Source organism: Vespula vulgaris, chromosome 10 (assembly GCF_905475345.1).
Source record: "Vespula vulgaris chromosome 10, iyVesVulg1.1, whole genome shotgun sequence".
Lineage (NCBI taxonomy): Eukaryota > Metazoa > Arthropoda > Insecta > Hymenoptera > Vespidae > Vespula > Vespula vulgaris.
Window position 1 is genome coordinate 689,420 of NC_066595.1, and position 12,787 is coordinate 702,206.

General features: G+C 37.6%; 1 protein-coding gene across 5 annotated transcripts in view; it reads left to right on the plus strand.

Annotated features, from left to right (window-relative positions):
• LOC127066911 (solute carrier organic anion transporter family member 5A1) overlaps positions 1-12,787 on the plus strand; it is a 33,219-nt gene that overhangs the window by 12,461 nt on the left and 7,971 nt on the right. For 4 of the 5 annotated variants that reach the window (XR_007782524.1, XR_007782523.1, XM_051001176.1 and 1 more), the window contains exons 2-6: positions 8,058-8,384; positions 10,061-10,261; positions 11,970-12,023; positions 12,108-12,213; positions 12,551-12,767. Coding sequence is in view for 3 of the 5 variants with exons in the window: in XM_051001176.1 (XP_050857133.1) it covers positions 8,164-8,384; positions 10,061-10,261; positions 11,970-12,023; positions 12,108-12,213; positions 12,551-12,767 (799 nt within the window). In the remaining 2 variants the exon portion in view is untranslated. Of the gene's footprint in view, positions 1-154; positions 312-8,057; positions 8,385-10,060; positions 10,262-11,969; positions 12,024-12,107; positions 12,214-12,550; positions 12,768-12,787 lie in introns of all 5 variants that reach the window. The other variant, XM_051001177.1, reaches the window with a different exon arrangement.

The window sequence follows — 12,787 nt, forward strand, 5'->3', positions numbered from 1 at the left end:
TCTTTTTATTAAATATGAATCGATTCTCGAAATACGGTCGTCGCGTTTTATACAAATATTTTACTTGGAAATCTCGAAAATGCATACGTACATACCTTCGTGATGTAAACAAGTTTTTTTCTTTTCTTTTCTTTATTTCTTTTTCTTTTTTTAGAAACGCACGAGTAAAGATGCATTTGCGATTGTAACGCACAAGGGCACTTACCTCTCGAGTAAGAGAAATTACTCGAGCGGCTCCTACCGATATCGCCGTATTGTCCGCGTGAATCGCGGCACATTGTGTTAGTTAAACAATGAAGGAGGCTACGTAAGTAGGTACTCACGTACTTATACAAACGTAAGTACCGTTGTAATTAAAGAGACTCGACGGTAGTACCGTTGGCATTGCATTGTCCTCGAGTTAACGTCGGCTTTGAAGTAAGGAGAACGACTCCTTCCTTCCACGCTTTACTCCGCTCGCAAAAATTTTAACTTAGCCCGTGGGAAAGCGGAAGTGACGACAAGAATGAATATGTATTTTGTAACACGTGCGTTCGCTAGTTCTTATAGAAATATTAACTAATAATCTCACGGTAAAGTATGTATACCTCTATATATCGTCGTACATTTTAAAGTTCTTCATTAAAGATAATACATATATCTATATACGATACAATGTGAGGTGTAATTTGGCACGAAAAAGAAACAGAGAGAGAGAGAGAGAGAGAGAGGGGGAAAACGTTCGAGTTTAAATACCACACCATTCTAGTTTATTAGTAACTCCGAACTGCATTCAATGCGACCGCATGCTCGTTGTCGTTGCAGGTTATTGCAAAGTCAATACGCGCCACGACCTAGGAATTATACTTATTTAGGCACAAACGTGCCACGTAAGACAAACGTACTACACGACTTCCTACCTGAATAAATATATATACCTGGACATATACGTAGATGTCTATAAATGTCTATGTATGGGTGATACTCGCAGAGAATGTCGCATTATATTTTTCTGCAGTGCACCTAAAAGATTCGTACGTAGGTACATAGAATACCTGTGTATATATAGACGGATAGATATTGTACGTAGGTATGTATCTATAGATATACTTATCAAATAAATTCCGACGTTATATCATTGCCAAAACGTAGTTCGAATCACGAGTGCTATTTTTCCCCTTCTCTAAGAGCATCTATAGGCCGTCCTATTAAAATTCGACCGATTCGTCTTCGAGTCTCTCTCTCTCTTTTTTTTTTTATTTCGAGTTCGCGTTATATTACTTTTTTCTCTTTATTTTCTTTTTTCTTTTTTCCTTCTTCTTTCTTCTTTCTTTCTTTTTTCTTTTTACATCTTTCTAATTATTTTTTCACATCTTTCGATTGATATTCCTCGCAGAGAAAATATAAAGTCAGGAACATCGTTAGGATACTTCGAGGTAAATAGAGATGGAACCTCGTTCTCCGTTCATGGAGGTCATCATATATATACATATATATATATATATATATATATATATATATATCCAGCTACGTTTGCTCCAACAATATTTGCGGAGGAAGCGTCGGATCGTCGATATATGGGTCATTGCCGAATGATCTTTTTTCATTCCGCATGCGGAAACTTCGGAACGAGCATCGACAGTTTGAAAATCTGATGCGTCACCTATATACGTGTGCGTGTACGATGGCAGCTTGTTTGGTTATAATCAAGTTTTATTTTAAGGGAAAATCGTAGGTAGAAATATTTCCCACGATGGAACGGAAGTAGAATGGATGTGTATGCGAGTTAAATCGATGTTCCGCTCGGTTCTACAGCTTCGTGCCGTACCGAGAGAAGGTCTTACGGTATTTTTCTATTATATTTGTATATACCCATATAACTTCCTACGTCGATCGTGTTCAAGTTTCTCCTTTTTATTCGATGCATTCCGCATAACAACGTGAAAGTCGTTCGGGTTGACATTTCGTCCTCGCGCGACAACGACGACGATAGAATTCAATTGCACGCGATTTTATTCGGTAAGAATTCGTTCCTATCGATTTCAAACATATCCGAAAGGACACCTTTACGTTTATTCCTTTCACCAGCGAAGATCCTGATCGAAGAGATCGATAATAAAAAAGGAAAAAAAAAAACAAAGAAAGAAAGAAATATATACGTACCTACTTACATATATTATTATCCGATCGTCACAGTATCTTTTAACTCTAGCTAACGAAGGACAAGCAGCTTGCATTTTAAAGTCGAAGAAACTTAAGTAATCGATCAAACGGGAAGCTTCGAACTCATCGCAGAGGTCACCGAGTCCGATTCTCGAATAGAGTCTATCCCAACGCTTGCTTGGTGCTACAGCCTAAGGCCAAAGCATGCATCTATTTCTCTTTCCTTTCTCCTCTCCCTCTGTTTTAAACTATCGGTATACTTTCGTCCCTCCTGCCGAGCAGATCGAATGATCCCTCGCGTGTTGGAAGGTCTTCAAGTTCCGTACGATGGGTTGGGCAGTAGGTCAACCCTTTCGACCGTACGAGCAAGCCGCAGCCTGCACGAAATCCCACTGCAACGCCATATTTCAACTTCTCGCCGATTCCCGTTCTATCCGCCTACTCCCTCTTCTCCTTTCCGACGCTTTTCCATCCTGTCTTACCCTCCTACAAACTTTTCGATCGGCATTAACAAATCCCCGATCTATTTTCTTTCATTTCAAACGCATTCGTTCGGTACTCCATCGTTATCTCGTTTCGATCGCGCGACGATATTTATCTATTATCTCAAAAACGTTTTTATCTTTCTTTTTCTTTGGAAACGTTCGTTAGATCCGAACTATTAAGTTCGGTGCAAAAACGTTTAGGGAACGTCTGAATTCTAAAAGATCCGAAGAGATTATTAGACCACAACGAGATGCACGAGAACGATTCATAATTAGCCTCGACGCTGTCCGAACAAAGTCGAGCTCCGTTAAATCTGACCTCACCAGAGAAAGAGAGAGAGAGAGAGAGAGAGAGAGAGAGAGAGAGAGAGGAACGGCATGCAGATTACTCTTCGGTTTAATAACGCCTTGTTCTCCGTTACTTAACAACACCGAACGATCGATTAAACTAGCGCCGACTTTCGAAACGTCGTCTCTTCTTCGTTCTCTTAAAACCTTTCCAATGTAAAAGAGTTTATTTATCTCGCCAAAAAAAAAAAAGAAAAAGAAAAAAAAAACAGAAATGCTGCGACAACAGTTAACTCAATTACCGATTTCCAGGATTCGTTTACTCGCGAAGAACGTTAATTAATTGGAAGTCACGAGTCCGACGTGGTCGCCGTTCGTAATTCTCTTCTTTTTTTTTTTCTTTTTCTATTTTTGATATAGAAAATTTATTTTTCCCAGTAAGTTTCGATAAGTTATCGTGGAAAGAAAAAAAAAAAAATTAATAAATAAATAAAATCGCTAAAAACCATCGGAAAAATTTCGAGAAAGAAGAAGAAGGAAAAAAAAAGGAAATGATATAACGGGATGTCTCGTTAGGCAAAAACGATCCTTGCGCGTAAACGCGGGCTGAATACGAGAGAGGAGGATTAATATCGGCGATGCTCAAATTACTTTGAACGAGACGACGACAAAAGCAGGCTCGACCGGCCGAGGATACCGGAGTGCACGACGAGCTCGTACTTATTTCCGGAACGCTGTCCTTTTTCTCTCGTTACGAGGACGGAATTACATACTCGAGCGGACGAACGCGCGAGCCCGCGAAACGGTGAAATTTATTTCACGGCTTCTGCTACGTGCTTTCCCTCTCGCTGACAAGACTCCGTTTCGTCCGGGACCTCGTTCGATCTTTCCTCTTTTTTTTTCTTTTTTCATTTCTCTCTCTCTCTCTCTCTCTCTCTCCCAATTTCGTTTTATTTTTACGTTGTAATAATTATCGGAAGCTATCGCTCATTCGTATCTTATTCCTTTGATATATTTCATTCGATATTAGAAAGTGCAAAGATTACATCGATTAATCTTAATCTGTCTTAATCGGTTCGTAAAATATTATTCCAATTAATTATCGCTACTATTCGTTTGATTCGATATTTTTAAACGTTACGTCGATATGTTAAATAATATCGTTAGTATTTATAACGAAGTAATAACAGTAATCCTGCAGCCAGATTATTCGGACGCAACAATTGATACTTAATTATTTATACTGACTGAAAATATTCATATTTATCGATTATTTATTTTGCAAGATATTTAATTAATAAAATTCTGGCAGAATAAATGGAATGGAAGTGATTAATTGTATCTATCGTTTCTTTCGAAGTGATTGATGACTCAGGAAAATACGAAATAAATATAAAAGCGAAAATATCTTACGAAGATTCTCCAAAGTAGTCAATGTCACTCGTAATTTCATTTTTATTTTCATTTTCTCTCTCTCTCTCTCTCTCCCTATGTATGTCTGTCCTTCTCCGTGTTCGAAGAATTTTTTCGAGAAAGTTCCCTTCGCCCCAATTCGAAGATTTTTCAAGCGTATCGGTGTATCGTTACCGAAAAGTTTCCCTTCGATACCCTCCGGCTGGACTTAGCGTTTCGAAGTCACCGGATAATTTCAGATAGGTGTCCTCGTTTCGACGATGATGATCAGCCGGAATTTTCTGGAATAATCCGAGGAAGCTGAGAGTTTAGCGCTCCTCGTCGTTGTATCGCGTATACCTACACCTCTAAGATTCCAGAAACTATTCGTCGAAATATTTTGTGAACTTTACTTAACGAAGAAATGACGGATATGTATTACACGAATCTCCATATGTTAACACGTTTTGTTATTTCATGTTTCACGATTAATCAAATTTATAGATACTAAAATTTAATAATGTAAATCGTAGAGTTTCGTTCTTTTAATCTTTATCAAGAAAAAATACTCGTATAATAATGGAAAATATTTGTATGATCAATGAGGAAAAAAATGTTCGATCTATACTCTTTTCTCTCAGTAGTCGCGAAAATATCGATTTAATCGATAATAATTAATAAAATTGTTATTATCACCGACCAACGAAGTTATCACGCGTTATCGAAATTGTCTAATTGGGAACAGACATTTCTTTTTCTTTTGACAAATTTTCGTAAAAAGATTGAGCTATCGATCGACGCGTCAACTACGAAAAGAGAAAGTATAGGTATAGTTAATTAAAATTAGGCACGCGTTCGCATGAAATGTGCGTTACATAATGATCATCTGTGAATTACGTTTTCAAATAACGTTACAAAATTTTTCACCGACTAAACCTCTCTCTCTCTCTCTCTCTCTCTCACTCGCTCCAATAAGGTAATACTTTCTCATTAATATACAGAGAAGGAACTTAACGCGTTACGTCATTTCATATGAGTTTATCGTATATCGAATTCATCGACGCACTTCAGATTTTTTTATTTTAATTTACACATATCGAAATTAAGCAGTAATAAATGGAAATGAGAAAAAGATTGTATGTGACAAACTTTCGGTAGGTTTAAAGGTAAGAAATATAAAAATGTTAATTTCATCGAGTTTGACATACGTTATTACTATTCGATCGACGACGTAAAGATATGACCGACTTCCGTGCTCGTGTGTTTACTCGGGAAAAAGTCTTTCGTCGTAATAACTCGTCGTATTGCGGATCGATCGACAGGTCTTTGCGATAAATACAGGATGTATCTCATAAATACGTAGCAAGATCGTCATATAAGGAGTCTCCCTGACTTTGAACCACGTCGTCGTCCTCTCTCTTTTTCTCTCTAACGTACTCGCGCTATCTAACACACATTAGCCTCTATACTCGTCAGCCTTGCTTTCTTCAATTTTTCATCGAGAGAAAATCAAGGACGTTAGGGATCGATAATAGAACCGGAACATAACGTTTAAAAAAAAAATGCGCTTGAACCGGTTCCTCGTTCGATAAAACAAATAACATTCCATTGTATTTAATAACCAATGGAGGAAGCTATTAAGGATTCTCTTTGCGATTGGATGAAATTAATTAAGTAAAGGTCTCGAATGTATAGGATCCGTGAAATCGCGTTTCTTTTTAGATAATTGATCGTAAATAATCGAACTGTTGGAAACGATATAACGTTGGTGAGAGAAACGACCAAGGATAAGCCACTAGTGAGTCGCGAGTTTCAACGACGGAAGATCGTCGTCGGTATCGTCTGCGCCAATTCGGAACTTTAATTGGCCTCGAATTAATTAATGAACTGCGTTTCATGACGTGTTTCACACTCGCAGGGCCTAGCGTATCTAAATTGTTTCTGTGTGCCTGTGTGTTTGAGCATAGAGAAGGAATTTTACGTAACAGGAACGTTTGCGCAAGTCGATTCGAAACACTCGCTACATCTTTCGTTCTCATCGAAAAATGTAATGATATTAATCGACAGCTCGTTCGTTCTCTCGTTCGTTCGTTCGTTTCTACTCTCGAAGAAAAGATTTACTTCAAGATATTCATTAGTTTACCATACATTTCCATTGAAAATTCTAGCAAGGAGATAATATACATATTGCATTTATCTCGTTGATAAAAGCGAGTAAATATAATTTAAACGATGATAAAGAAAAGAAGAAGGAGGGGAGGGAAATGGCGAACGGAAGTGCGAAGAACTATGCCGTTAACTTTTATTTTTTATCGCTCTCAATAGAAAGTTCATTGTATTTATCCGTCTCTCTTTTTTTTCCCCTCTCTTTCTCTCTCGTTCATTCGCTTCATCATTCGCTCTTTTGCTCTTTCGTTGCGTTACGCTTCTCGAATCGCTTTTATGAGGATGATTTTTGTCACGTTTCGTCGAATTACGATTGTTGTTTTTTATAAAAAAAAAAAAAAAGAAAGAGAAACGTAATCGTGATATCTCATTATTCACAATTGATTACAAAATTTTGATAACTGTGCACAGAATTATGCGCGCCAGCGCGCGTTCACACGCATAGTGCAGGGTAAACACGTTATCTCTAGTTATCTCATTGAAAAAGATAAGGAAAGCAAACTGCTCGTACAATTTCTAGGGCCTACGTTTACCGACCGGCCCTGACCTTACCGAGATAGGTTCGTTGAACCGTTGGATCCAGAGAGATGTCAATTGATCGCATGGCTGGACAAAGCGATGTCGATCCAGTTGTATGTGTATATATATATATATACGTCTTACCTTTCTGTAAGACGATTCGCCCGTTATGTATGTATGCAAGTACGTTTCGTTGCATCCATCTGGATGATGACACCAGGTTGAAGAAGAAAATATCATCCTTTTAAATACGATGAGTCTTCGAAAGTCGAAAAGATTTATCGTTCAAAACTACTATATTATTTGCTTCTTAAACAGATGAAAAAAAAAGGATGATTTATAATCATGAAAAAATTCGTATGAATTTCTATCGGTCCAACGTAATAAGTTCGAAATCCTTTTGAAAAGGGAAAGAAAAGAAGGAAAAAAAATAGAGGAAGAAGAAGAAGAAAAAATATCAAAGTAATCCTCAGAGGGAGAAGCTATATTTCACGGTTATTAGACTTCCATTTTTCTGTCGATCAATTAAAGAGAGGATTTATTAAGTTCGATTAGTTGGAAATTTGTGGAGATAAGGGAAACGCGTTAATCGAGAGAGTTTCGCGAGCGAAATGAACGTGATGCCTACGAGGCATCAACATCCTCGTCGTCGTCGTCGTCATCATCATCATCATCATCATCATCATCATCATCATCATCATCAACAATAACAGTGACTAGAGAGAGACAGAGAGAGCTATGACCGTAGGCTTCGAATATTATGTCACGTATTAGGCGATGAAGCCATGCAACACGGAGACGTAATCGCTGAGAAATCCGGTAACCGACTTTCACGTTTACACGCTTACGTACGTTTTCATTGGACTTGGATTGTAAAATCGATCGATTTCATTCACAAATTTGTATCGCATTCGATGATCGATTTTAGAGATATTTCTTCTGAAAATATATTGTTTTTTTTTATTTTCCTTATAATTCGTCGTCATCGTGGATACAATTAATTATCATTATGATTATTATAATCATCATCGTCATTGATATTAATTTTTTCTCTCTGTTTTGTAGAGGTCAGAAGCACCAGAGCACTATGCAGTTGAATTCGTAATAGTCGGACCGACTTAAAGGAATAGGGGGAAGAGGAATAGGAAGTGCTCGGGGAAAGTGGCGATAGATGATACAAAAAATGGCATCCACCAGTGGACACAAGAGGAACGGCTCGAGCTCGAGCATGTTCGCTCACAAGCGAACCGAATCCGGAGGTGGCTTCATCGGTCACAAACGATCCGAAAGCGGTCACAAACGGGCCGAAAGCATATCCAGTGCCTTTGGCCACAAGCGTTCCGAGAGTGGCCACAAAAGGAATGAAAGTGGTGGTGGTTTTGGCCATAAGAGGTGATTATACACACACACACACACACATATTCTTTATTTCTAATCCGTAAGCGATTAAAAAAATAAAAAAAGTAAAATATTATAAAAAAGGGGAAAATCCTCGTAGATTACTATGAACGTAGATTTCTAGAACTTTGCGAATGACCCGTTGGGCCTTTCCCCCTCCTCCACCCTCCCTCAAAGGGTTGTGCCCACGTGATTTCGAATAATCTACAGAGAGATCTCTAACGAATGCCTAGGAAAAATCTACTATTACTACTACTACTACTACTACTACTACTACTACTACTACTACTACTACTACTACTGCTGCTGCTGCTACTGCTAAGGCCATTTTTTTTGTATATCTCATTGCTCGGCCATTTTTAATCGGGCGAGCGAATAAACGCACAATTTTTTCGCGGATTTGACCGTGCGAACATTAATCCGATCGATCGACGTCGCAGCATTTCGCTTTAACGAATCTACGAATAAACGAATCGTGAAAAGGTTGACATACGAAATTGCTCCGTTCGATAAACGGTAAAGCTTTTCGGTCGTTAAATCGTGCGTGCCAAAGAGTAATTGATCTCTTTTTTCGTCCTTTCTTCTTTCTTTTTTCTTCCTTTTAAATTATTATTATTTTTCTTTTTTTCTTTTCTTTTTTTTTATATATATATATATATATATATAAATTTCAAGTAAATTAATAGTTTCGTCACGAGTGTCTCGCAATGATCGTCAATTCGAACGTATTTTTGAAAGCAACGTCAAGTAAAAAATAAAAAGAAAAAAAAATTTTTTTTTTTACCGATTTATCTCTCGGCAAATAAGGATCATCCTACTCGTGACGCTGGTTTCTAAAGCTACTAGCTAATACAAGAAAGGCACCGCGCTTAATTACGTTCGATTAATATTCGTCGGGCATCCGAATCCGACATCCGAATACGTCCTAGGTCATATGTCTTTTTTAGGTCATCGTTCATTCCGGTTAGAGTTCTATTCGTCTTAGAATTTCTTCTATGATTTACGTAACGACTTTGAGAAGAAGGAAATGAGTATTTTAAAGTCATACGAGAAAACGTTTGCCACGAACTCTTACGTCCTCCGATTCGATTATGTGATCACGTTTTCTTTTTCTTTTTCTCTCTCTTTTTTTTTCCTTCTTTTTGTTCTTGCAATACTTAAGAAAGAATTAAGAGAAAAGAAATAAAAAGAACTAAACCGCATGACGATGTCGTCTCATAGCGAGTTTAGAAAATCATCGACTAGATACGTATTTTCTCGTAGAAAAAGTTCTCGTTGCTGTAGGAAGACTAGACTATTCTTATTACCCTAACACAGGTAATACGATCCTTTGGTCGAAGGGAGTCTTGCATGACATCCATGTGAAGCACGGTTAAAGTCTCACCAGACAAGTCTATTCGAACGAGATAGGGTGTCCTGTCGTAGACTATTCGACCTTTCTTTCCTTTCCGCAATGCAATCGATACCAACACAGGTCTAGTGAATTTTTAAGTTCCTTTTTCTTTTTTCCTTTTCCTTTTTTTCCCCCTTTTTTTTTCATTCTCAATCGCAAACATAAAATTTGTACGTAAATAGTTATTACGTCCACGATCGTGACATAACGAGAATATCGTTATCGTTATCGTTAAGCTAACTTTTAATTAACGTAGTGCGAAAATATCATCCTTCAGGTCCGAGTCCGGTAGCAATTATCACGCGGGACATCGACGGAACGAGAGCATGTATGCCATGACAGGACTGTACGCCGAAAGTGCTGGCACGGGAACCGATGAAAACGCGGATCCTCTGCAACCAAGTGGTAGCAGACTGACTCATGACACCGTAATAAGATGTCATAGTAGAAACCCAAGTTCCGGCCTTGTGGATCATAGGTGAGTACATCGAATTGATTTTTATTTTATTCGCGTATCGTATCGGGTAACTCTTTAGATCGTTTTTGTTGATCAAAAGTTGGTTTGATAAACACTTAGTTTGTTTGAATAAAAAAAAAAAAAAAAGAAAAAAAAGAGAAAGAAAGAGAAAAAATAAAATCGCATTAAATCATTCATAAAAAAAAAAAAGAAAAGGAAAGAAAAGAACGAGAGAAAGAAATGGATTAAGTATGAAAATTTAAGTATGTTAAAGCGAGAAGAAAATTCTTCGATTCTATACGAGCACGTTCTCGCTATAATACGTCGGAGCTTCGTCAACAATATATCGTGTTAATCGTACGAGTTTACATACACGAGCGTGCAATTTTTTTTCTTTCTTTTCTATTTGTTTTTGTTCATGTAAATACGCGATCGTTACGCAAGCAACTCACGCGTAAAACCACATTGTTTAATCGTGCATACATACATGTATATATATATATATAAATATCTATATGTCATTTTCGTCGGTATTCATTTAAAATGGTAGACTACGATCCATGAGTAATACTGTGATTAACGATTTATAATTGACACGAATAAACTATAAAACTCTGGGTGTTCTCGTAGAGAAGAAAAAGGAAAAGAGAGAGAGAGAGAGAGAGAATAAGAAGAAAAAAAAAAGATATTCAACGAAGAATCGAAAACCGATCGAGAGATATTTATTTAATGGTTCGTTTAGATGCTTCATTTTTCTACGTAAAAATTTCTCTTTTGAAAGATGGTGGTACCGTATTCCCTTCAGAAAGATTCTGTGAATTCGACCGAAATGGAAGATGAGAGGAGGAACCGTGAATGCGTAATCGCGGACTCGCGTCACGATAGCTCTGCGAGAAAGTCTTTTCCGGTGGGCTAACGAGAGAAAGATAGAAAGAATAAAGACTACAGAAAAAGAAAAAGAAAAGAAAAATAGGCAAGAAAGAGAGAGAAAGAGAGAGAGAGAGAGAGAGAGAGAGAGAGAGAGATAGACTATGACGCGGCATCGAAGCAAGAGCATTGCGAAAGCGTTTCGAAATGTTTGCACGAGACGGAATCGCGACGTAAGACTTTCCGGATCGTAGAAAGTGAAACAACTATAGGAGCAATAACAGCAATACCACTGAGCATTACGTTGTTGCTCGGTAAAACGATGCCGACCCTGACACGTATCCGTCGTGTGCGTCTACGTGTGTGCGTGTATGCGTGCGGAATAGATTTGCGGAGAATATTTTTTATCTAATTGTTCCAAGCACACTTTCGCTAACCCTTTCGGTCGATTCGAGAGTTCTTTAGACGGAAATCAGGTTAATGGTCGGTCCGATACCCTCCAAAAGAATCGTTCAGTGTCTTCTTCTTTTTCTTCTTCTTCTTCTGTATTTTTTTATTTTTTATTTTATTTTTTGTACGTTATCTAGATTTACGAATTTTTCTCACTTAAATGCTCTTCCATATTCTAAGAATTTACGTCATTGTCTTTACGATATGACGCACGAACTTTAAGAAAATATACATTGATACGTATGTATACACATTATGATGATATAATCGTTAACGATCGATATTACTTGAACGTAATATAAATTATGTTAAACTTAATATATTCATGCTTGATATAAACTATCTGTAAGTTTGTATATTGCTACTTTATAGACTTATACTTTTGATGATAATCGTTGAAATATTTTTCCAGAGACTTTATCATCAAATGTCACAGCAGGAATCCCAGTGCTTCCATGGTGGACAGGTAATGAGGGAGAAAAGAATTACGTAGTTCTAAAGAATTAAAAATTGTTTATTATTATTATTATTATTTTTTTTTTCTTTGTAGGACCGAGAAAGAAAGGGCCCAAACGCCACCGTTCAATCCAGACTCGAAGGACTGCGGAATTCTAAGCTGTAGGCCCGCCTTCATCCAAAGATTCGCCGGGATAAAGGTTGGTAATCGTAATTCGTTCCATGAACCATCGGTTCGGCGTGACTTATTTTAAGTCACAAGCCGTTACTCGTTAATTCGTCTCTTTAACGGGTCTACGTGGATGTACACGACAAAGTTTGTCATGAGTCATCGTCTCTTGCGGGATTAAAATCTTTTTATATTACTCGTTGCGACGAGTTAGCAGGGAGCAAAGTTTTCGACGTTAAAAATGTTTCTTCAAACAATACGTATATGCGTATCGTTGTAAGCTAGAATAAAAATATTCGACGGGTTTGGGCGTTGTAAGGAAGAAAAAAAATATACGTCTTATATTTTTAATCGTTGTTGGATTACAGGTGTTCGTGTTCCTCCTTTCATTCCTCGTAACTCTACAACAAGCACTTAGTTCTGGTTATATCAATTCTGTGATCACAACTATAGAAAAAAGGTTTGAAATCCCGTCCAGCCTCTCGGGCCTCATCGCCAGCTCATACGAAATAGGCAACGTCATTACTGTCATCTTCGTGAGCTATCTCGGTAGTCGCAGACATATCCCTGTTTGGATAGCCATTGGCAAGTACCTTCAACAGTAA